Here is a 25,450-nt window from a genome sequence, read left to right on the forward strand (position 1 = left end):
AAGCTTTTTTTCCTTTTTAAAACAAGTTATTTACTTTGTTTCAAGTTAATGTTTTACATTTATAATGAAATTTTATTGTTTTAATTAAGTTTACTGGGTTTAGTACAATAACTATGGTTGATCAACTGCTCACTCAACAGTAATCACGTAGCTGTAGCATACATTCAGGCGAAATTGTTCGTTAGTGTGATTTCCTTTGTTTTTTATATATAATATTTGAGCAACAATTTGTATTTGCCTGGCGCGCCATTGTCGTTATATTTAAATTTTTTAATACAGGCGTTGCCAGGCAAATGGCATGCCAACCAAAAATATCTTACTATCGGTTATTTTGGAGTAACGGTGAATAGTACTAGAACGCCGGCGAGTTCAATTAGCACCTCCTTGCTTGCGTTAGTTTTTAACATTTACGCTACCATTGTTTACTAGTAGCATCAAATAAAACTGCAGGGAGAGAAACATTAACGTTAATTTAATGATAATAATTTACCATTCGACGGTTTTTTTGTCATAGTTAACATGAAGATTTCAAGATCTATAGTTAAATAGTTAACGAAATAAGGAATTCCTCTCCCTTTATCATTTTTTAAATTTTTAATGAACTGGGATAACTCATACTGTTTTTTTTAAGTGTATAGAAGAACCCCCCACCAACCACCTGTGTGAACTATCTCACTCGCACTCTGAGAGCGAAAGAGAGAGCGCTGAACTCTCTCCACGGCTTTCTCTCTCACTCTCTCCCGTTGTGGCGCGTGCTGAGCGCAATTAGCACTCATACGCCGTGTGTGCTTTTACCGTTTGTCCAGTCGCTCACTCGCGTTTTTTTCTTCGAAGAGAGCGGACGTGCACGGACGCGTACGCTGGCGCATCGCATCACTACATTCCGTTCTGGCGTGTTTTTTTCTGTTTGTCGCGTTGTTATTAACTTTTGTATTTTACTACCACTACGGAAGATTGTATAATTTCTGTTCTCCGCCGTTTACGCGCCGCTTTTTTTTTTGCCTTTTTGCCACCTGTACAAGTGTGTGCTGGAAAAAAGATAGTTCGGGAAACAGAGCATTTTCAATGCCGGCTTTAAAGTATGTGTTTTGCTGACGTTCCCAACCCAACTGTCATATCTAATTCGTGCTGGCGCTGTCAGAAGTAATAGTAATAACAAAAGTGGAAAGAGCAGAGCAAGAGTGCAAGCGTATACAATACATTCGGTTATTATCAGCAGATATCGCGTATACGACGCGTGTTACCTTGAAGGTAAAAACGCCAAATTTGTGCCACCTTTTCCCCCATAATTTATCTTTGTGTGTGTAAGTGCGTAGCCGAATATTAAGTGAATAACAGAAACAAAAACGAGCCGCAGCAGCAAGCACATTAGTTGCTATTAAATTATATTGCAAGTTACAAGCTGAGGGAGAAAAAACCAAAAAAAAAACAAAAAAACACAAAATAATCAAGCGAAACAAGCGAAACAAGGCAAAAAAAAAACCAACAAAAACAAACAATAACAGTGGCAGAGCAGACGCAGCGAAAAGAACGTTTAGGTGGGCAGCGACTGCGCCGTCGACGTCGGCTGCGGCAGCGGCAGAGGGTGCAACAGCAGCAGCAACAACAGCAGCAAATAAAGCAGCGAAAATAGCAACAAAATGTCGAAAAATTGTTGAGGTTCGTGCACAGCAAAAAATGTTTCTGTAAATAATGTATCTGTTTACGATTTTATAAGCATTCAATTAAAGTCACTAATTTTAAAGATCTACTCAAAATGCGTTATAACTAAAGAAGAAATTTCAAGAAATGTTAGTTGGTGTTTTAAAAGTGAAATAAGCAGTCTTAAAAGTGACTTATCATAAATAATAATCTCCATATATTTATATTAGTAATGGTATAAGAAATTCAAATTTATATAAATATATTATTATCAATATGAGATTCTATGTTAAAATAGGTATTTAATAAGAACCTTGTTAATATACATATATACATACATAAAGTACAATCTTTTGAAGTTCTATAACTTATGTTATAATATGTAACAAATATTAATTAAACTAACCATTTTATTTTAACTAGTCACCCCTTAATAGGAAATATAACATGATCGTTTTTTTTTTTGTTGGCGTGTACTTTTTTGTTAATATCTGTGCAAGTGTGTCAAGTAGGTGCGAGTGTGTGTGAATACGTGGTTTATTTGCTGGTTGAGTGCATACGCTCCCCCCCCCCCCCCATTCATTGCCCCCTCCCCCCGGCACTCGCACAATTTTGCTGAGTGCGGCTTACGCTGCTGGCGTCGCTGTCGACGTCGCTGCCTTCGCCGACTTGGGTGCTCTACTTTATTCTCTTCTTTGGGTTTTTTGTTTTGCGGCGACGGCAACAACAAAGTCGATTACAACGACAGTCCCAAAAAGCGCCACACAGACAGGAATAATAATAAAGCTCACCCAAAAAAGTTTCGACCCAAATATACCCTTTTGCATGTATGACAATCTAGAAGTAGGCTACACTTTTATCCCAGGATAACACAAGGCGGTTAGAAATTTAATTTTTTGGTTCAAAGCCATTTTATTTTGTTTTTTTTTTGTTTTGTTAACTTAATTTTATTGAAATGGAACATAAGAACAAGAATATATATACAATTATTTATTTAAGTGTGTGCTCTTTACAGATATTTTTAACTGTAATAGAATTTTGTGAAGATGGTTGATATACTTTCACTACCCTATCTATCCAGGGTATTACATCAACAATAATAAAAGTGTGTTGACATTTCTGTGTTTTTTTTTTTTGTCGATTTTTTACATACGTCTGTTTTGCTCCATACGCTATAGCAAGTGTGCGAGTGTGTGATGTCGTTGGGTGCTGGATTGTGGGGTATACGAGGGTGGTGGGCGGTGGTCGATGGGTGGCTCAGGGGGGGCAGTCCATGGCAGAGGCTCTAGTCGAGGGCTACGTGTTTAAATTATCAAGCCGAGCTTGTCATCGCCACACGCACGAACATCAAAACTACTGACACACATATGTATAGTACGAGTGTGCATGTTAACGTTCCTTTGCCAGATACTATGTATATACCCAAGTATATATAGATTTCTATATATGATTGAAGTGAGCTTGCCGGCTGGCAGTTGAATCGCATCGACATTTGAATTGCGAGCTCTCTGCCGCCGGGCAATCATAGAGAATGAATGACAAGCGGCCGAGCCTATTGATTTTCAATCAATACTTTTTGTCGTGGCCACATAACGTTCAGTTATTTACATAGGTATACAGTGGGGGTCAAACAAATAGCATTTCAGTGTGTGTAAAGCCATGTGGTTGGGTTTATGGTAATGCAAAAGGTTACAATTCCTCCCGGCAATAACATTAAAAATGTAAAAGGTTTTAAGTCAACATTAATTCCACAAGGTTTATTTCTATAAATAAGACAACTAAGTAAGTTTGACTATTATGTTTGTCTTGACACCAAAAGTTTGGGTCGTACACTCGGTACTCCTATAATTGCGACCTGAGTTATTTGCTTTTATACGATGACACCAAGTTTCTTTCTATCTTTCGTTGTTGTTAAAGTCGCTGGCTTCTATCTGTTCGCTGTTGTTCGATTTTCTTGAATTTGTTTTGCATTTGAATGTGGAATTGGGAATTGCTATAGCTTCTTCGGTTGCGCCCCTCGTTCTTCGCTCTTTGGGTTTCTTTGGGTTTCACCTCTGGAGACATCGCATATGTAGTATGCAAAATAATCGGGAACCGAAGCCCCACTGTGACAGCACTGCCGACGTCTCTGCCAGCGTAATCGTCGCTGCTTTATACTATCATTTGATTGCGTTGCCTTTGCCTTTGCCTTTATGATTGCCCGTTGGTGCTGTTTGTCGCCTATTTTATTGTTGATTTTCTCTACTTTTTCCAGCTTTTGCTTTTTGCCCATTTACTGCTCGTTGTTTATTTCAGTTCGCTTTTTTTAGGCTGCCCTCTCTGCACAGGAAAAAATCCTACAACATCGTTACTCATAAACATAACATTTTTAAATTGCTTAAATTTAATCATCGAATATGTCCTATAAATATAATTATAAATAGTAATATGGTTAGCTTACCCACTTTAAAGGGTTGTTTTTTTTTTGTTTTCTGTGTATCACCCCCCTCTTCAATTCTTTTACCACAAGCCAGATTTGTTGTTGTCGCTTGTTTGCTTGCTTACTGAATTTACTTAATTTGTTTTTGCGGTTGATGGTTTAGCCCCATTTAACCAACTCTCACTCCGCCAGGCCCCAAAGTTTTCTAGGGTCTGTCACCTCCCGGTGGAAAGCCCTCGATGCACTTTTCCAATCATTTCGGTTGCTCGAAGGCACTGGTAGTTATTATTTGTTCCGCCTCGTCATCGAACTGGAAATGGGAAATGGGAAATGGGAAAAGGGAAAAAGAAGGCAGTTGCAAACAACAAAATTTGAACGCTAATAGGAGCGTGGAGCTGTCATGTTTGCTAATGGACAGCGGCTTCATTTCCGCCCTTTTCAGGACTAAGGACCTGGATACAATCGAGCAGAGCAGGGTGTAATGTGGGAACTGGAGCTGTCACATGTCTGGTAAAAATGCTTTGGCTTCGGCTGCACTAGCTATGTGTAATTGGATTTATATGAATGGCATTTTGAACTAAGATATAGTAATACAGTAAAAGGAATTATAAGATATACATTCACAATTGTTTGCTTAGTTTATAAAAATGGAAAGTTCAACTAAGATATAACAAAATAAAATAATAAAAATATTTATAAATATAATATAATAATAACTTGTTGATAAAGATTTCGAAGTTTACCCTAATATCCTATCTAATAGTTTAAATTTGGAAAAACAAATTGGAAAATGCAGTGTTTCAACACTTGTGAAAAGGGTGCCGGTGCAGTCGCTTTACTTCTTCCCAGCTCAATCCTTTCGCTCTATTTTCGTGCCCGTTTTCTTCTCACCACGGCAACCACTTGTTTTCCCAAGCACAACAACAACGGACACACAACTACACACCCGGAAAATTCTTATAGAGAACCCACACAACTTACCACTCTCGCCTATTTTGTTGTCCGTCCTGTCTGCTCTTTTCCTTTTTTGTTATTTTCACCCCCCCCTTTCGCAGGGTTTTCCTCGTCGGCTTTTCCTTTTCGGCGTCTGCGTCGGCGCAGGCGTCGCTGCCGGCGGCGCAGTCAACGTCGCTGCCAATGTCAGCTTCGACGTCACATTCCTCGGCTTCAACAGATGAAAAAGTTTTTGCTGGAAAGTCGCACGCGCTGTCACGCCTCCTTCTCGTAAAAATAACTGCAGTCCTCAAAGTTTCATAATTAAAACAAAGGCAACGCTGTGTGGGGAATCCCCTCACACACACACACACACACACACACACACACATTCGTGTGGAGAACGTGTCCTTCCCGCGTGGGTGTGTATATTTGTGTATTGGTATGTTTGTGTGAGCCCGCGTTTTTTCTGTGCCCAACATATGGCAGCTTAATTCCTGGCATTTTTGGTAAGAATTTCATAAAAGCTGGCCCAAACTCTTGTTTAAATTTGTTATTGGTCTACATTGACATATTATTAGACTTCTAAAGAAGTCTTTTATTAATTTTTTTCCTTACAAGATTATTTATTATATTTTGTTTAAGGAAAAGAAAGCTTTTAAAAAGGCAGCTAACATAAATTAATCATTTAAGTTTATTAAAGTTTGTCTAAATTTTTTTTAAAATAAAATCAGGTATGAGTATAGTTCTGTTCATATGACACAAAAATTAAAAGAGAAATTCTTACTCAGTAAAAAGGCCATTGATAAAATGTAGTCTAAGTGAATGTACAAAATATTAAATAGGGCGTTGCGTGTAAATTTTCCAGTACATAAAACATTGATGATTTTTTTTTTTAATTATGTTTGTGAAATAAATGTACTAACAATATTCATACCTTATAAACAGGCCCTTTTTTTTCGGGCTTTAAGCAATTACTTAGTTCAATTTCTTTTGGATTCGGTCCGTATCCCGACAAACACACTAGTAGTTTTTATTCCGTCGGGGGGCAGCAAACTCATTAAATTCGATTGTGGTGATCTCCGATATCGGCGTGCCCCTGGGCGTATACGCAATGCGCTCGAATTACGAAGCTTCTCGGCTTTTGCACAAAAGTACATCGGATAGCAAGCCGAACTTCTTCGATTACCATTTCCCCCTTTCGGTTCGCCGGCTCTAGTAGTGATTTGCATTGCGATCTCATTTCGATTAAAGCCGTTGCTTCCAGTTGCCGCCGACTGGCAATCGCGATCTCATTTATTCCGGATGGTCGCTTCACGCCCAATTAGACTAAAAGCCCGACCCGAATCGAAACGAAACGGACCGATAGGCAGAGGTCGATTATCCGGAGCCGACTAATGGTCGAGAGCCCGGGTCATCAATAATATTCGCCTCGGGCGAAAGTGAATTATCATAATGAATTCCGTTTCGTCACTCGCCGTGCCCGGTGTACTATACTCCGCTTTTAATTTTATTCCGTGCGCGACGTTCTTTTGTTTCAATTGTCCGTTCTGTCCGTAAACCATGTGGCTGCCGGCGGACAGCAGTTGTCCATACGGATGGAACTGTCCCTGGTCCTCCTCGCAGGTGGTCGCCAATGGACTGTGGATGGAATTCCCACCTGGCTACTACGACCGCTTCAAAGGGAAGAAGGGTATGGCCACGGATTTCTACACTTCCGGGAAAAATGTTTGATAGATTGTCATAGATCTTTTTAAGATGCTTTTTATTTCACTTTAGAATTGTGAATTGAAAACTAAAGTTTAAAGGTTTCTAAAGAATGTTCTTCAGATCCACAATTAGTAGTGTACACATTTTAAGGTATATACAGACAGATTGGAAAACAATGAACAATTAAAATACTTGCATGTATGATGTGCCACTTCTTAAATAACACATATACATTATATGAAGTATTTAAAAAAAATAAATCTAAAGTGTGGATTCATCCTACGCCATATCAGATTTAATCTTGGCTTGAGTTTAAAGGTTGAACGCTATTTTCCAAGAGGAACCATTCTTATCGACATGCGAATTGATAATAATATTCTAGGAATTCTTGCATATTTGAATTAAAAATCTCGAATGAAATATGTGTTTCATACTGGTCAGTTCTGTGATGGCTTCCGCTGGAAAGACACGCTGCGTAAATGATACTCCTCAGATTTTTCTCAGTGTCCTGCTCCTGCCCGAGTTCACAGGTATTGATGATTAAGGAGCGGGGTTTCATTGCCTTCTGACAATTATCTGCGACAATTATTGGTTTTTCCCAGTGTGTGAGTGTTTGTGGCCCACTTTGTGGTGGGCGGTGACATTGAGTGGGCGCGGAAAAGGGGTCCGATTGTTGTGCTTCCAATTGCTCTTTGCATTGTCCATCCCTTTTGCCGGAGTGTGTGTGTGTGTGTGTGGCGGGGTCAATCATTAATATTTCATGAACATTCCACATTTCCATTTCACAAAGCCGAGGCGCGCGTTTCCTTTCGGTATCCCAGTCTGCGATGCACAGAAAGAAATAACTCATAGTAGATCATACAGCTTGTTTTAATCCCCACATACGTACTAAATATTTCAACATTTTAATAGGGTTCATTATATACACAGGCTTAAAATTCTTAAAGCTTTTAGATATTTGTATGTATAAATATGTAATATTATTGTTTTCTGTGCTTGGCTTTCCCTTCTACGCTGCATTTAGACATCAAAAAACCCCACTGACACACTTGCCAGGACAACGAAGGACCTGCGTGCCGTTGAAGACCACATTTAATGACCAACAAAAGCGAAATTGTCGCGGGGGCGTCGGGTGGTCGATGTTGTGGGGCTTTCCATTTTACATTCAAATGCCAGGGAATAATTGCTTTTTCCTGTTCGCGGTATGGGGGACTTAAACAATTGCGAATGCAATTTACAAATGCAGCCACGTGAACGAAAGGGGATATCCTCGAAAAAAGAGATCGGGCTAAACATGGGCACAAATTAATCTTATTAAAATTTAAAACGATTTTATGTTAAAGCATTTAAATTAGTTTTTTTTAAAGCCTTATCCATTAGTCAAGCAATTTGCGACAATTAACTTAAATATTTCTACTTTTTAAAGTTTCTATATCATCCTCATGGTATTTTAATTCAAGTTTCTTAGGTATCATATTCTGACTCAATATTGATTGATTAAATGACATTGGAACAATCGTGTTTTTAGCAAATTAGTAAAAAGTAAATATAAGAAAACAATGAGTAGTTTATGAATTCATACCTTATAAATGTAAACTTTTCAATTTAAGCATCTGTTAGTGGTTGTAAATTCTTACATGGAGTTCTATTAAATGTGAACATTATTGTTCTTTAAGCAGATTACTTAAAAGTAAATATCAGAATGGTGTTTTATAATGTCAGCCCTTTATTCTTAACACTAATTTCATAGTTTTAAATAGTAGTAGTAAATAAGTAGTTTTCCCTCCATACATTGAGTTATATTAAATTGCAACTTTATTTTCTCTTTGCAGCCAAGAAGATGCAAGCCGTCATGGACACGGCCGCCATGGCCATCGCCGTGGGCTCCGCCGGTTCCGGATCCGGATCCGTCTCCGGCTCCAGTTCCGGTCCCGGAAGCAGCAGCAGCAGTGGGAGCAGCAGCAGCGGCTATGGCAGTGCCACGACCACGCCCACTGGCGGCGGAGGCGGCGGCGGTCACTTCGACAACTCGCCCACCTCGATGCCAATGGCCACGATTGCGACAGTGGCTCCCTTCTACAGCGAAGCACTGACCTCGTTGGATGCCCAGCAGCGACAGCAACATCAGCAGCACCAGCAGCAGCACCAGCAGCAGCACCAGCAGCAACAGCAGAATCCCGGTCACTTTTACCACCAGAACTACGGATACGGAAATTCGCTGCCGCTGGATCCCGCCTACAACTACAGTGGAGCTCCGTACAACACGCACAGTGCGCCGACAGTGGGGCAGCAGCTGTCCAACACCAGTTATCCCGTAAGTGGAAACCACCGCTATGAAAAGTTGGCTTCAAGTTCGGGGATGAAATATGGAGGAAACCCGATTGGTGGAACTACGGGCATTAAGCCACAGGCCATGGCCACGCCCTTTTACGCCCAGCCACTGGGCGGTGGTGGGGCGACGGGATCGAGTGGATATATGGCTCAATCGAATGCCATGTACGATCCGTACAAGTACAAGATGCCCACCGCACAGGCTACGCCGCAATCCATGATGCCGAGCAACCAGGCAGGCAGTACGGCAATGCCTGGTCCATCGGCGGGTCAGCTGTACGGCCATGGCATATCCCTAAATCCCGCCGTGGCCCAGAAACCGCCGACGCAAATGACGCAGCAGCAGCCGCAGCTCACCCAGTTGGAGACGAACTATGCGGCCATTAAGCCGAACAGAAGCTACCAAGGAATGACGACCACGGGTGCGGTTTACGGCGCCACTGGTGGTGGTGGTGGTGGGAACGCCAATGGAGTGGTCAATAACCCTACGTCAGCGCAATATTACGACAAGTACGGAATGGCCATGTCCATGTATTCGCCAAATGGAGGACTGCCAGCCATGTACGGACAGACGGATCTGGGACCCGACACCGCAGGACTGCAATCCTACCGGAAGTCCACGAACAACTGTCACTGGGGAGTGGACTACAATGCGCCCAACTACAGATCTCTGCCGCCGGCGACGGTGGCCAACAGCTCGTACCATCACCCCCATCCAGGAGGTCCAGTAGGTCCAGTAGGTCCAGTAGGTCCGGGACCTGGTCCCAATCCCGGAACCCTCAACAGTGATCTATACTACGGCTCAACGAAGTACGATAAGTACGGAAGTACCTATGCCAGCAATCCGTATGCGGGTCCCTCGATTTCGCAGTCCTATGCCGGTAGAAACTTGTGGTCGGGTACGGAGAATGCGCCGGCCAATGCTCGCCAGAATTGTTGCTCCCAGGGATACGCCTTGAACCAGCAAAGCTGTTTCTACCCAAGGGGTAATGGCTATGGATCGATGTCGGGACCCTATGGAACAGCCGCCAGTGCCCCGCAATCACAGCCGCAATATCCTGGAACCGGATCCGCCGCCGCCGCCGCCACTGCCATGAAGCTGAAGCATCCAACGGACATGTACTATGAAGCCGCGCCCAGTCAACTGGGCTATGGATACAATCCCCAAGGATCCGGCACATCGAATAACATGAACAGCCAACGATATACGGCTCCGTTGGGCCTGGGAATGGGTGGCATGGGCATGGGCCTGGGAATGGGCATGGGCATGGGCATGGATCCCGGCAGCGGGGGCTACTACAACGACCTGAGTCTCAACAGCCTGGACAACTATGTGGCACCATCGATGCCGCAGCAGTCGCTGCGAACGCAACCCTATCAGGATTATCGCAAGAGATCGGGCATGCCCGTGGGTTCCGCCTCCACGGGAAGCTGTTACGTGGGACAAACGGGTATCGGAGGTGGAGGAGGAGGAGGACCGCTCACCAATCTCGATGCTCAAGTGGAAAACTATGTGGGCTTTAATCTCCATGCCTCGGCACCCGCCACCCTGAACTATGCGGTGGAATCTGGCAAAGTTACGCAGAACTACAACATTCGGGACTTTCTGTCCACCTGGAAGGTGGACGATGAGGATGAAGCCAGTGCTGTCCTGGAGATGGACCCTCCGGCTGTGGCAGTGGTGGCGCCCGTGATCCCCAACCCAACCGCCAACTTTATGTACGAATCTCTGCCGCCGACAGGACCTCAGGCCACAGCTGTCGTGGATCATCAGGGCATCAATTTGCCCGACATCATCATAGACATTGAAAAGGCCAGTGGAAGTGGAGGGGTTGGTGTGCCCGTGGACGACTCCTTTGCCAGCTTCGATGTGGAGAAGGAGTTGGACGAACTGCGGCTCAAGACCAGTGCCTCTGAGCAGCATCCTGTCAATGAAAGCGATGCTCTGGCGGAGATTCTTCGACAACCCGTGGTCACTGCTCCCCTTATGGTGGAACAACCCCCAGCTCTGCCCTTGCCCAGTCCCATTCTCAACAGCAGTGAGGTCTTTGTCAATGTGTCCCAACCGCCGGTGGCCATGGACTTTGACCAGAACAACAGCTCCAACTCGAACGAATCCACCTTTGCCAAGGAGTACGAGACCTTTATTCACAAGATCGAGGATTCCGAAAGTGAGACAGGGGAGACCACCGAGTACCGAGAGAATCCCAAGAGGTTTAAATTCTACAAGAGAAAGCGAAGGACCACGGAACCCGAAGAGCAGAGCTACGAAGTGAAAAAAGTGGAAGATGTTAGTAACCCAAGTCACAACGTTATCTCCCTGTCGCCGAAAGCATCGGCCAGAGCCAGTCAGAAGCTGCTGGCCAAAAAGCGGCGTAATCGCATTCAGATGCTGAAGATCCTGGAATTCGAGAGCCCGAAAATCAAGTATCGTCACTACTTTAGGGTCCTCAAAGTGCTGCGAAAGAGAACCGCCTCCAGTGGAACCAGAAAACTCCGAGCCATTCTAATGAAGAAACAGTTGACAAGGTTGAAGGAGAATCGACTGCCGCTGATCAAGAGGCTGATGAAGAAGTACGTTGCTGGGCCAAAACTTCGTTGTCCTCCCAGTCTCAAGGGTTTGAGTGTCTCGGCCTTGAATTCCTCCGCATTCAGAAGCTGTTTGTTGAGTGGAACAGATCGGGAGACGGTCATCAAGAGTGGCTATGACTATAAAGACAAGACTGAAGAGCTTCATGGAGAGCTGAGTATGGAGGAGCAGGGCCTGGACACCAAATCCCTGGAGCTGCAGTCCAACTTTAAGGGGTTCGATGACATTGAAAACACCAATATGTCGCCAAAAATTAATTTAAGAGTGGAGGAGGAGGAAGAGCAGGATGCTAAGAGCACCGTGGAGAACCCAGTCCAGGATGTTGTCCCAAATAAGGAGGAGCAAATACAAGCCTGGCTAAAGAATAGTGTGGTTCCCATAGCAGAAGAACTAGAACCATCCAAGCCAGTGGCTAGTGTAACAGTGCTATCATCCCCCTCGTCTTCTTCGAGCTCGAGTTCCAGCAGCTCCAGTTCCGACGACGACTCCAGCAGTACGAGCAGCCAAGAAGAGAACGAGGATGAAGCCTCGTCCAGCAGCACCAGTTCCAGTAGCTCCAGTTCCCAGAGCTCGACGATCGGAGAGGAAAGCGACTTCAACGAACTGGCTGCCCTGGAGAAGGAGCTATCCCAATCACAAAGCGAAGAACCCAAACGGGAACTTTCTCCACTGGAGACGATGATGACCCAAGGAGAGAAACCTGAGGAATCGCCACAAGAAGTGGAGGTCTCCAACCACGATATTGCCAAACTGAAGCAGATCCTGGAGAGCGATGGCGAGGAGATCGTGAACAGCTCCCGGTTCGCCAGCGTACCAAAGCTAAGTGACCTTAGTAAGATTGCCTTAAATAGTTCCTTAAAAACAAGAGAGTTAGTTGTAAGAGAGGAATCCAAAACTCCGGATGAAAGTGGTCCAGCTCCCCGGGAATTGAGCGTGGAGGAGGCGTTGGCGGAGATGTATCAACAAGTGGGCGTGGCCTCTGATCCCGAGGACTTCGAGGGCAAGGATGATGGCGATGATGATGATGCGGAACCGAATGTCAATGGTCAAGATGTCCTGCTCATCAGCCTGGCCGAAATCTTCGATTCCAGCAGTGATCTCTATGTGGTCCAGTGCGACATGAACGAGAACATCCTGGGCGTGGTGGCCAACGAGGATCAGGAGATCGAGGGAGAGCCCAATCAGGTCAATCTCGTCCAGGTGAGTCCCGCGGAGGTGGAGCAAGTCAACACCCTGCAGCTCATCCAGTTACTGGCCGAACCGCAGCCCGAGTTCGATGCCACACCATTGATACACCACGAGGAGATAATCCGGGACGAAAGGCCCGATCCCCAGAAGGATCGGCGGCAGTTTCTCAAGTATCTGCACGAGAAGTATGTCCAGAGTCGGATCAGTCGCTTCTACCACGCCCATCGAGTCCTGCGGAAGTACAAGCGCCAGCGGGCAGGCAAGAAACGCCCACGGAGGGTCAAATAGGACTCCAGCTTCAACCAAAGATATTTCTGGTCCCTGGATAGGATCAGATGTGTTCGGCTTGTCTGAATACACAATGCCTAATTGGATACCAACTGAAAGATACACCACACACACACACACACACACGTAGATACACCACAAAAAATCTTTAGATACGGATACAAATGCAGCTACTCTTTACCAGAATCTCAAGACTTTTTTTAATATTTTTGGATTTACATTAGGAAACGGAACATAGCATAATAATAACTGCAGTCGTTGTTTTAGGGAAATCATTATTTTTAAACTTTTACGATACCTTTTTTACATGTAATTATATAGAGTATGGTATATACATACATATATATTTTTTAGATATCTGTGCAATATTTACATGGAAAATGTCGTGTTTATCTAAAATGCACGAATTCGAATCTCGATGGGTTAAGCGTGAGTAAGCAGCGTTAGACGAGGGTTAATCGGGTTGTTTTGGGGTTTCGGTCCGAGTCGCGTGCAATTAACCAGATATATACATATTTTATCGGCTAATGTATCAGCGTTTTAGTCGCTCAGCGAGTCGGGCCATTTTAAAATGCTGTTTTGCCAAAGGTCAAGCCCAGATTGAGATACACATTCGCAGTACGACATATGCGTGTTAGCCTCGGCATTAGTTGAGGGCTTAGATCCCCGCCATCCCCTGTAGCTTAAATTTTGTATTGCCACCAAATGCAGCCTAGACCAAAAAGTGAAAAAAACTAAATAAATCTGTTGGAATTGTTTGATCTGTTAGTAGCCGAAGAAGAAGACTTTGTTTGTTTTTAGTGCAATTATTTGTTAGGTTCCTAGAGCATTTTGTTGTTTGTCTTAGGGTTAAGGGGAGTCACAGGACTCGTAGGCTTTCACCCCACACATCTGAATATAGAACCCATATTCCTTTATCGACCAGTAAGCCGAAGAAGGTTTAGTTTCACAGGGCACCCATCCCTAATTGATACCTTGTACAGTCTGCGATTTGAGGGCATAACAAATCCGGACAACTAATCAAATTTGGTATGGGGACCTTAAAGAATTCTCAACGCACGACTTATGAAAAATGCGAATGCGGAAAACAGTTCAAGGGCACCGACTTCGGAGCTGGTCCATAGTCTTAGATTCCCAGCCAACTTGTACACTAAAGTAATGTTATCTTAGCTTGTACTCGAGACCACCACCTAGATGTCATTTTTCTCTCGTAACACATTCCAAAGGACCAAACTTTTTAAAACTAATAAATATCTAATGTCTAGCTAAGCTTCTATATGTACGTTCTTTCGTTTGTAACATTTTTAAACTAAGTAATACGCTTAATTGTAGTACAAATAAAGTGCAAGAGCTAGCCCACTAAATGGAGTTATAATGTTTAGCAGTAACAATAATATTTATTGCGCAATATGTACATACCCTTCTCGCTTCACATTCCACAGTGGGTATACATGAGTATGCCTCTAGCTCTATTCGTGTATATCGAAGAGTTTTCACTGTACCTTAGCGTTAAGATTTGTGACTAGATCAATGTGAGTGTCTTTGAGCAAACCAAACAAAAGAAATGATATACGAAATCCTAAAAGTGAAATAAATGTTTTATGTAAATGTTAATCGATGGGTATTGTTTTAATGATCTTAAAATGGTTATGCTCTATTACAGCTTTATCCCAAGTAAGTAATTAGGGATCGTTTCTATGGAAACTTTTTTATATATAGCAGAAGTTCTTCGAGTTTATAAAATAAAAAAGGATCGCTTTGGTTTGAAAAACGACGAAGCTATAGTTTTTTTTTATTTTATATTCTGATTGGTTTTCCAGCAGCTTCCAATAAAAGAAGACTTTTGGGAATATATTGCAAACTGAGACTCATATATATGGAGAAACGATACTAACAAAAAATTTTAATTTAAAACCTTCAAGACAGTCTTAAAGCCGACTTGTTTGCTATTTTACAGAAATATTGCAATTTATTTTGTAGAATTAAAAAAGAACAGCACAGTTCACAAATCTAGAATTTGCAGGCTAAAAGTAAAAAACCAACTTTTGGGGGCTAGTTGGCGGCCAGTCGCCAGTCCGCCGCAACGTTTCATGTCCTCCGTATTATCATCGTGTGACCAACTATATATAGTTGATCACCAGCTTTGGTATCGTTTCTTGGCTCTCCATCCTAAGAGCTCTTTGGTGTCTCTCCATCAACCGATCTCTCTGTTCCGCTTTCGATCGATCACCGAAGTATCCAGTGTTGATCACTCGAAGTAGCGCTTCTTGAGGTCCGGCGGATAGGTCACGTAGATGTAGTGCTCATTCTGACCCATGGCCGCCTCCTGCTGCACAATCTCGTGCGTGGAGGCGGAGGCACGAAGGGATTGCTGCGAGGAGCCCACATGGCGATGCCTCGTCTCCAGCGGCCGCGGATGCGTGTTGTAGTGCCGCTGGGTATCGCCAGGTGCCCCTGCCACTTGTACCGATACCGATCCCGATCCCGATCCTGATCCTGATCCAGCCACCATATTGGGGCGCGAGGAGCTACTTGTATAGTCGCGTTGGTCTAAAATGTCCTGTGGGTAGGCCAGGCTCGTCGAGTGACGATGTTGCAGGTGGGGAGGATGTTGCTGCACCCGATGGTGCAACGGCGTGTTGGCGTTGGAGGAGCTGCTGCGAACGGCCCCTTGGGTGGGTGTGCCCACTGGACGTTGATCGGCGATGTAGTGCCGTGGACTGTGGCGATGGTACTGCACCTGCTCCGGATACAATTGCTGTTGTTGCTGTTGCTGCTGGTAGTAGAACTGCTGCTCCTGGAGCAACTGCTGCTGCTGCTGCTGTTGCTGTTGCTGACCAGCTATCACGCCGGCGTCCAGGTCGAGGTCGTGCCGCGTGGCATAGTCCACATGGTAGTGATGCCCCGCTACTGCTCCTGGCATGTAGATGCTCCCGCCGCCGGCGATGGCCCCCTGGCCGTAGTAGTGGTTCGCGCTGATTGTCGTCTCTTCGGAGCTGAAACAGATGACTTGGGTTCGCTCAATCTCAATGGAAGGAAGGACCAGGAGAGGCCAGGACACACTTACTCGAACAGGATCCAGATGATGTAGTAGCAGAAGCAGATCCCGGTGGACAGCACGAAGATCAGGATCACAATAAGTCCCCAGGGGAAGGCACGCGGCTCCAAGGGTCCATCCTCCCAGTAGCGATCGCAGGTCAAGTACCAGCACACCGCCTTGTTCATCTCCTCTGTGGAAAGGATGGAGTTTTTTTTAGTTTACTTATGATGATGATAATCCAAATAAAAATTGACCTTTTCTTTACATGTGTGCGAGTTTTGAGCTAACACAAAATACCTAATACACACCTTCCATCTCCTTAAAGGCCTGATCCGACATGGACAGAAGCAATCCACCGATGCAGCTCCTCAGCAGCATCTCGCAGCGGCTTTTCAGCTTGCTCAGCTCTTCCGGCTTGCAGTTGGCCCTGGCCTTATTCCCGTTTCCATTGGCACCCGATCCCTCCTCCGTTTTGGCCTCGTCAGCGGACTGGCCACTGCCCTCGGACCGTCCACTGCCCTCCTCGTCCTCCTCCTCGTCCGTCTCGTTCTGCCGGCTGGACTCCGGGTCCGCCGAGGACTTTAGGTGAGCCTTGCCCAGCTCCTTGAGCTTGTGCAGAAGCTTCTCGCCCGCCGATCTCGGCCTGGCCGCCGATCCGTCCTCCGGCGATGGTGATGGATCTAGGCGAAGCGGATTGGCTGTGGTGGAGTCGCGCTCTCGGTGATGAAGGTGGTGGGATTGGTGTGATTGGTGGGAGTGGGGAGGGATTCGCTCACCTGCCGGCGACTGATCCTGCTTGCTGGCCTGACTTGGCTTGTCTTGGATTAATTGACGGCTTTGTACTTTGGCGGCACGCGAGGCACCCAGTGTGGAAGTTCTAAACGCACAAAATGATGGTATTAAATATTTGAAATATATAAACATAGAATAGAAGGACCCACCTTGGTATTAAGCTCAAGTAGGCGGCATTCGCTTTGGCCAACGCTGAATTCTGGCCCAGGGAGTCGCCCCAGACCTCGATTTCCGTGACAATGTGCTGGTCCCCAAACTTGAGGCTCGACGCATCCTCCGTTTCGAACACCTCGCACCGCATAATGTCGCAGAAGTCGGCCAGGCAAACAGCATCCTCCGCCTAATAAAATTAAATGCAAATGCAGGTACCTATATTATAATCTGGTTCTTATATGATAATAACAGTTACAGAATTTTGTTAAATATATTATATTATTATATTATTAAATATTGGTAGTAAAAATAACAACACAGTTTTTCATATTTAAAAAAAATTAACATATGGTTTTGTTTTTATAAGTATTAAACTAGCTATGGAGTTTGAAAATAAAAAAAAATAATTAATCTGACTGTAACATTTTAAGATATTTATATAAGCCCAAAATGTTCTATTTAAAAAAGCATTACATTTATAGTGTTTATTTTAATAAAATTAATATTATATTCCCTTAAATAAGTTATAATTTAGCTTTTTAGTTTAAACACCCAAAACAAAAAGATATACACATAATTTGTTACTTTTGATAAGTTCAAAACCAATATTGTCAAACTCAATGAAAAATTCTGAAAATCTAAAAGCCAAAAATAAAATACAAATCTTGAATCCAATTACCTCATTGATGATGCTCTTGTGGCGTGTTTCAAAATGCAGATCCAGGTGCTTCTCCTGGTAGAAGCTCTTGCCACACTTCCTGCACGTCCACTGAGTGGGCCGATCCCTCTGCTTGGCATCCTGTCGGGGGGCGAAAACGTCCCGGAACGGATGCAGTGGGCACTCCAGCGGCAGCTTCACCTGATTAGATTGGATTAGATAAATAAAAGTCATCGTCTTGGAAGGGAACTTGCAGATATTCGACTCACTTGATGCTTGTCCAAAATGGGGGTCCATTTGGAGCGCACTATCTTCCGCACCAGTCGACTGTTATCTCGCGAGCAAAGGATTCTGATCACATTCGTGGGCGGCCATGGTATCAGCAGCAGAAAGTAGACCAGTGCAATCTGTAAATGTTTTTGTACATTGAGGTCTTTTTTAATATTTGGCATGAAACGGGGATGGATGAACTTGCGGAGCACGCAACTTTGCCGGCTAACCCCAAAACCACCCTTCCTTTTCTTTTTAGGTCACTTAAAGTTAAAGGGAAACCCCGCAGAAAATCGATAGCGAAAAAAGGAGAATGCGAGGGGTGGGTGCGAGCAGTTTCTGTTTCTTCGCGGAACACCGAATCCCTGGGATTGTGAACTGTGAAAGGGGCCCAAGAGGAGCCAGCAACTCACCTCAAAATTATGATATTTAGGCGACATTCATACTATGTATTTGTGGTCGCTTTTGTTTTTGGTGTCTTCTTTTCGGGGCCGCAGGTGCAAGTTATTGATGGTACGATTTTTTTTTGCGGGGAAATCGTTTATAAGGTAGTACAATATAAAAAGTTGACCACTTTTTCAGTGATTGGCTTTTCAGTTTCGGCTGGTGCTATCTGTAAAAAATAAAAGCCTGATTGAGCTTGTCCTACGTCCGCACTGGTGAAAATTTCTACGCTCTCTGAACGCGAAATAGCCATTTCCTGTGCCGCTCTCTCGCTCTTTTACTCTCTTTATAGACCGTTGTCCTGCGCCAGTTATCGACAGCTGACTCTATGTTGCATTCGTACAATTTATCGATTTCTTCGGTTAAATTAAAAGTTAAGCTTTTCTTATGTATAAATGTAAGCTGTTATCAAATTAAATTAGTAAATCGTATAGTAAAATGTATTTATAATTTAAATCGTTTTTTATTTTGTGGTGGTTGGTTTTTGAGTTGCAATTCCTTTATGTCAGCAGGAACTGCCTGTAGTGTTTCAGTTTCCCGCTCATTATCTTTTACTATTTTACAAAATTCTAAACTAAAATTAAATTGTTTTTATCGCACAACTTTTTTGAACAAAGTCATCTCTTGATTTGGGGGCGTCTTTTCTAGATCGAAACTGCCCAGCTAGACATTTAAATACTAGAGTACAGCCGGCGAGCGCTTTTTTGGGAGTGGGGCATCTGTGATTCACAGTCCATTGTAGATGCGATTGATGGAGGATTGGTCGAGTATTTTCTTGAGCGCTAAAATAAAGAAAATTAAAGATTAGTAGGAGTCATAAACATACATAGACCTTATTTTAAAGTTTCGTAAGGCAAATTTACGATTTACAAACTTTTTATATGAAATTTCAGTGAAAAGTGTGCCTAAACATCTTTTGCCCTCTGTGCATGTTCTCAAACTGACAAATATCACATTGTAAAAGTTAAGTAAGGTAGTATTTAAATACGAAATGTACTTGTGGCTTTTGTGATCTGTGTACAAAATATTCATAAGACACCCACCTTCCTTGTCCTCTTCCGTGAGATCCTTCTTGGGGAACTCCACGTCGAAGGTGATGTACAGGTTGCCGGTGAGGTTATTGTTCTCGAAGTTGGGCATGCCCTCGCCCTTCTTGCGAATCCTGGCGCCCGGCCACGTGACCTTCTCCCTGGTGACGGGCACCAGGTGACCATCGAGATGCTTGATCTCCATGGAGAAGCCGACGAGGGCGTCTTGCAGGCTGATGGTCACGTTGGTGTACAGATCATCGTCCTTGCGCAGGAATCGCGGATGCGGCATCTGCTGGACCTTGACGATGAGATCTCCGGGCTCGCCATCGATGTGAGGCTCTCCCTCGGCCACGAATCTCGTTTCCTGGCCATCCACCATGCCCTGCTCCACCTCCACCTCCAGGGTGCGCTCCTCGTTCACGAGCTTAACATTGGGGCACTCGTCGCACACGGTTTGCTGGATCATCTGGAAGCGACCGGGTCCCAGATTCCGCGTGACCATCTCCTGGCGGCAATTGCATTTTCTGGTGCCGGAGGCGGGTTTCGTTACGGGCTTGTTGCGGACAATCTCCACAAAGTTGCCGGAGTAGAGCTCCTCCAGGGAAACGTACAGGCTCATCACGATGTCCGCCCCCCGTGGAGTGTCCTGCTGCTGGGGATCCCCGTTGCCAAAGTGGAAACCAAAGTCGCCGAAGAAGCTGGAGAACGGATCACCGCCGTGATCCATCATGCCCTCCTTTTTCAGGCACTCTTCGCCGCAACGATCGTAGGTTTTCCGCTTGTCCGGATTGGAGAGCACCTCGTAGGCAGCGCCCAGGTCCTGGAACTTCTCGGAGGCATCCGGATCGTCCTTGTTCTTATCCGGATGCAATTCCTTCGCCAAACGGCGATACGCCTTCTTCACCTCGTTCGTGTTGGCGTTTTTCTTCACGTTCAATATCTTGTAGAAATCCCGGCCGGCGAATGCCTCCTCCACCAGCAAAAGGGCCAGCTGAACCACTACCAAGCACTTGATGAGCTGCATTTTGTCTTTGATCCTGTTTGTCTCAGCAATTCATTCTAATTTCCGGGAATACAAAATATTAAATGCTGGCAAAAACGTAAAAAATGTTGTAGTTGTTGCCGCTGGCTGCTTCGTTTGTATGTGTGCGTCGTGGTCTGCGCTGATTGGCCAGTGCCGGGTGTGCCAGTGTTTAATAACGTTTCCCAACACTAACAGCTGATTGCAACTAACAGTCCCGCTTACAGTGCCCTAACATTATACCGTAATTCATCTGGTCACACTGGCCAAAAGCGAAGCATAATAACGAAAATAAATTGTTTAATCCAATTAAACCAGGCAATCTTTAAGTTTGCAGCTAGTCTGTCGTTGTTTTAACCCGTCTGTCAACACGCAAGTGCCTTTATTTTTAGTTAGCCGCCGGTTTTCAGCGCATTTACAAAGACGCCTACGCCTGAGTTCCGAAGTAAAAAGTAATTGAATTTCAATAATCCTCTTTTATTTTCACAATATAACGGTAGTTTGTTTACTTTAAGCTATTTATTAGGACACCACCAAGTAGGCATTCCTCAAAAAACAATATTTCTTCCGCAATATTGAATATTTAACGTCAAGGCCAAGGCTACAATATCTGGACCCGAAACACAACTGCAACTGTGTGCGAGATAAAAAAGGTGAGTAATTCATCACTTAGCAAATGCAGCCGGTAATAAGTGTAATAATACGTGATCATTAGCAGTATACATAATCCCCAACCGATGATGTCAACACATTTCAGCTTGAGTTAGTCAAAGATCAAAGTTTCGGGTTCAGAAAATAGAAACATTCCATAAAGATTTGCATAATGTATGGAATAAGAACACTTAAACTATATTTTTAAAACTCTTATATAGTTTGAGTCACTAAAAGTTCTAGCTTCGGAAGTTCTACTGTAGTTTCAGACCCCCTTTTTGCGCATTATCAGCCATTGAACAAAGACGACTTTATAGTATAGAGCCCAATAATCCGACAAAAACAAGACTGACTCAGTCAACAAAAAACAATGGAGAAACCAGTGAACTAAAAATGCAATACGATATGCACTCGACTCTGATAAAAAGAGGCCCCGTTTCTATTACATTCCTATAACTTTGATGGAGGTCTTAACCAATATTTTAGATAAGTACATAAACAGTAGAGCAGATCTGACCCAACACATGTTAAGCGGCTTATCAAACGCGTCATTATCATTCAGCAGCTTATCTTATCAGTGCCATAAATAGGAACCCCTTGTGTGCGTTGGCATGCACCAATGATCTTGGCCAATCCCAAACAACAAACCACACATGAAATGGCAAAGAAATGCCGGAATTACCAAGATAGGGATATTGAATACTTATCTTACATTTTAAGCTGTCGATCATTTTCCCAGTAATTTCATTCATTAAACAATTTAATATAACCCTATATGCAAGATCAGTAAGCTGAAAAAACTTCAACTGCGTTATCTTTTAAGCTGGAAATATCCAGTTATGCAATCTTTTTAAGAGTCATTTTCTAATCTTAACAATTTAATATAGTTTTTTGCATATTTTGTTCAACGATTTTTGGTCAATTTAGCAATAAAAAGGTTACCCAGTTTTAAACTTTTTGGCTTAAAGCGGACTTATTCAAAACAAATTTCTAAAATCTCAAAAAAGTAATTAATTAATTAATTTTTTTTAACTTTTTAACTAAGATCCATTTTTTATTAATAACGAAAATTTTTTTGCAATGTCCACTCTTTGAACTTTCTATCAGGCAAACATTCCAGATTAGCGAAATCCAAAGATTAGTTACTGAACGAGTAGTAAACATCGAGTGGTTTCATTTAAAGACCCCAAGAAGCCCGCTAGCTGTCAGTTTCGCCCTGCACGGGGACGCCTGCGGTTGTGATAAGTCCAACAGTGTCCCGTCTGGAGTGTTTTCGATCCTTTTCAGTTGGGAATTGGTAAGTTTAGGCTGACTTAACAGTGGCAAGTGCTTGTTAACTGGGCAGATCTGCGGATGTCTGCACTTGAAGTTGGCTATAGCCCGAGTGGACTGTCCCCTAATCTTCTCCCGATGTCACAGCCACTGCAACGGACGTAAACGTCTCACTAAAGTATAGATGGACTTAATCGCAGATGGTTATCGAATACTTAAGCAGGGACAAAACAGTGATAAGCCGGGTGGCTTATTATTATTATTAGCAGCTCTGCTGGGTGCCAGAATGGATGGAACCGGGAACAGGCGTATAAAAATTCCCTGATTAGCCGCGATACGGTTTATGGACCTTGATTATGCAAACGAAAATAACCCACGAACTCTGCTCCATTTCCAGATGCAACGCAGTGCGTGAGTCCGTGAATAAAGTCCGTGAATCCTCCAAATCCTATATACCACCATGTGCTGCAAGTGCTGCGGGGAAACTCAACGAAAGGTCTGGGTATTCGGTCTGGGATCGCTTTTCCTGGTGCTGGGAATACTTACCGTGGTCTTCTGGCCCGGTATTGCAGATAATCTCGTGGAGGATGTAAGTATATTTAAATTGAAATCGAAATAAAACAAAAGAAGAACAAAGTCGAGGTTTTAAAGGTATCAAACCAAAATAGTACATTTTTTTTGTCAAACCATTTTCTTTGTTCCCTATCCAAAGTCATATATTAAACCATAAAGCTATTAGCCTTGATTATACCAGTTAACTTGTCAGGAATGTGTTATTTATATAGTAGTTGAATAAAATGAACTTTTCAAGTACTGTCATAATTCATAAATAATTGTCAATAATATTATCTGTAATAAACAAAGTGATATTTTAATTTACTCCAATGATTTGATGATATATACAATATATACATAACAAATTTTAACAAATTAATAAATAAGAATAGATAAAACCCAAATTTAATTACATAGATTTACAGTACTATATATATATCATCTTATCAAGGGATTTTTTTCGGCTTATAATTAAAATTGTGTTAATGGAGATACCAATATTATAAACTAATAAAAGACTTTTTTTCTGAGAATTTTATTTTTTCACAAGAAATATTAAAACATTTTCTTCTCTTTTATTAGGGCCTTACCCTGAAGCCTGGCACCGATGCCTACGACAGCTGGCTGGAGGCACCTATCCCCATTTACCTGAGCTTCTACATGTTCAACTGGACAAATCCCGAGGAGATAAGGAACCCGAACGTAAAGCCAAACTTCGTGGAGATGGGTCCGTACACCTTCTTGGAGAAGCACAAGAAGGAGAACTACACCTTCTACGACAATGCGACAGTGGCTTATTATGAGCGCCGCACGTGGTTCTTCGACCCGGAGAGATCTAATGGCACCCTGGACGATATGGTGACGGCTGCCCATGCCATCACGGCCACGGTGGCGGATGAGATGCGAAACCAGCGCAAGATCGTCAAGAAGATCATCAACTTTATGCTGAACCACGAGGGCGGCGAGTTGTACGTGACCAAGCCGGTGGGCGAGTGGGTGTTCGACGGATATCAGGACAACATTACCGATTTCCTGAATCTGTTCAACACCTCCATGATTGACATTCCCTACAAGCGCTTCGGCTGGCTGGCTGATCGAAATGAATCGCTGACCTACGATGGTTTGTTCACCATCCACACGGGCACGGATGACATATCCAATCTGGGCAGACTCACCCACTGGAATGGCAAAAATGAGACTGGTTTCTACGCGGAACCTTGCGGCGTGGTAAACGGAACCACCGGTGACTTGTTCCCGCCCAAGATGAATGTGAACGATGAGATAACGATTTTTGCCACCGATGCTTGCCGATATTTAAACCTCAGACCGCGGGGCAGCTATGAGAACCATGGCCTGACTGCCACCAAATGGGTTGGCACTGAGGAGACCCTCGACTCCGGGGAGAACTACCCGAACCAGGCCTGTTTCTGTGACCCCGAGCGGTTCGACGAGTGCCCCAAAACGGGTGTGGTGGAGTGCAAGGCCTGCCGCGACAAGGCGCCCATCTACTCCTCCTTCCCGCACTTCTACCTGGCCGATCTGTCGTATGTCGATGCTGTCACCGGTATGAAGCCGGATAAGGACAAGCACGAGTTCTTCCTGGCCGTGGAGCCCATCACTGGTGTGCCTGTACAGGTGCACGGCCGCATCCAGATAAACATGATGATTGAGCCCGACGACGACTTTGAGTGAGTACAAAATATGGGTTCATGTCATGCTCAAAGGCATTTTCCAACACAATTTGTTAAACAACACGCATTTGCATTTAGCGATGAACAAAAGAAATTCAAAGTAATTGTTGTTGGCTTGCCTTGGTCCTATCAAATATTGTCCAGTACCAAAAGGAATCAAACAATTTTAAATTCACAAACCAAATTTCCTTTTTCAGCATTTATCGAGGTGTCCCAAAGGTGCTGATGCCCATGTTCTGGTTCGATCAGTACGCGGAGCTCTCCTCCGAGCTGGCCTCCAAGGCCAAGGTGAGTCCTAGTCCCCATTTTTGAAGTCCAGACCATTTCAACGTGACGTTCTCCCTTTCAGTTGGCCATCAATCTGTCTAGCTATGGGATTATATTCGGATATTCTCTAATAGCCGTTGCCAGCGTCTTCCTAGTCACCGGCATTACTTTAACAGTAACGAAGAAGTGGGTGCGACGAACCCCTGAGGACGAGGATATGCTTACTAACTAGAGCAAAGAGAAAAGTTAACTTCTAGATAATTTTTATAGTCGCGAATTGCTTGTTGGTCGTTGCCAGTTACGCGTTATGTAATATGTAAGTGGTACGGATCGGCGTTCGTCTTGCAGATTGTGATAGCAAACCCTAATCTTAACTTAACCAAACCCTACTCTACCTGCAATATTATATTGCCATTCACAAATCATTTCCAAGCCGATACTTTCCGTTTGAGAGATTACTGATTTTACTTGATAAAACTTACTCATACAAAGCTAAAACACTCTT

The 25,450-nt window shown here is 43.8% G+C and overlaps 4 protein-coding genes across 14 annotated transcripts; 2 read left to right on the forward strand and 2 right to left on the reverse strand.

The window, feature by feature from the left end:
• The first annotated feature begins 799 nt into the window (after nt 1–799).
• On the forward strand, nt 800–14,714 carry LOC128253572 (uncharacterized). 5 transcript variants are annotated; one of them, XM_052982058.1, is made up of 3 exons: nt 800–1,251; nt 1,310–1,659; nt 8,536–14,714. In XM_052982058.1, exon 3 carries the CDS (start codon nt 8,544–8,546, stop codon nt 13,098–13,100), a length of 4,557 nt encoding a protein of 1,518 aa, XP_052838018.1. In that variant the 5' UTR covers nt 800–1,251; nt 1,310–1,659; nt 8,536–8,543; the 3' UTR covers nt 13,101–14,714. The 5 variants fall into 5 exon arrangements, with proteins under 5 accessions (XP_052838018.1, XP_052838021.1, XP_052838020.1 ...); XM_052982061.1 differs by lacking the exon at nt 1,310–1,659; XM_052982060.1 differs by lacking the exons at nt 800–1,251; nt 1,310–1,659 and adding an exon at nt 5,234–5,502.
• Nucleotides 14,715–14,940: 226 nt separating this feature from the next.
• Nucleotides 14,941–18,776, reverse strand: LOC128253589 (uncharacterized). 4 transcript variants are annotated; one of them, XM_052982095.1, is made up of 8 exons: nt 18,427–18,776; nt 18,013–18,150; nt 17,765–17,944; nt 17,082–17,272; nt 16,917–17,017; nt 16,449–16,820; nt 16,168–16,330; nt 14,941–16,096 (listed from the first exon to the last, which is right to left on the reverse strand). In XM_052982095.1, the coding sequence occupies exons 1-8, from the start codon at nt 18,451–18,453 to the stop codon at nt 15,349–15,351; spliced, it is 1,920 nt and encodes a 639-aa protein (XP_052838055.1). In that variant the 5' UTR covers nt 18,454–18,776; the 3' UTR covers nt 14,941–15,348. The 4 variants fall into 4 exon arrangements, with proteins under 4 accessions (XP_052838055.1, XP_052838054.1, XP_052838053.1 ...); XM_052982094.1 differs by having other exon boundaries at nt 16,449–16,838; XM_052982093.1 differs by having other exon boundaries at nt 16,449–17,017.
• A 124-nt stretch (nt 18,777–18,900) lies between these two features.
• LOC128253591 (dnaJ homolog shv) lies at nt 18,901–20,663 on the reverse strand. Its single transcript, XM_052982102.1, has 2 exons — nt 19,501–20,663; nt 18,901–19,239 (listed from the first exon to the last, which is right to left on the reverse strand). Exons 1-2 carry the CDS (start codon nt 20,510–20,512, stop codon nt 19,184–19,186), a joined length of 1,068 nt encoding a protein of 355 aa, XP_052838062.1. The 5' UTR covers nt 20,513–20,663; the 3' UTR covers nt 18,901–19,183.
• A 131-nt stretch (nt 20,664–20,794) lies between these two features.
• LOC128253590 (protein croquemort) lies at nt 20,795–25,443 on the forward strand. Of its 4 annotated transcripts, none has more exons than XM_052982099.1 (7): nt 20,795–20,961; nt 21,025–21,162; nt 22,268–22,457; nt 22,830–23,021; nt 23,570–24,675; nt 24,876–24,966; nt 25,028–25,443. In XM_052982099.1, exons 4-7 carry the CDS (start codon nt 22,893–22,895, stop codon nt 25,175–25,177), a joined length of 1,476 nt encoding a protein of 491 aa, XP_052838059.1. In that variant the 5' UTR covers nt 20,795–20,961; nt 21,025–21,162; nt 22,268–22,457; nt 22,830–22,892; the 3' UTR covers nt 25,178–25,443. The 4 variants fall into 4 exon arrangements, with proteins under 4 accessions (XP_052838059.1, XP_052838061.1, XP_052838058.1 ...); XM_052982101.1 differs by having other exon boundaries at nt 21,036–21,162; XM_052982098.1 differs by lacking the exon at nt 22,268–22,457 and having other exon boundaries at nt 20,796–20,961.
• The last annotated feature ends 7 nt before the right edge of the window (nt 25,444–25,450 follow it).

This window comes from Drosophila gunungcola (genome assembly GCF_025200985.1).
Source record: "Drosophila gunungcola strain Sukarami chromosome 2L unlocalized genomic scaffold, Dgunungcola_SK_2 000052F, whole genome shotgun sequence".
Classification (NCBI taxonomy): domain Eukaryota; kingdom Metazoa; phylum Arthropoda; class Insecta; order Diptera; family Drosophilidae; genus Drosophila; species Drosophila gunungcola.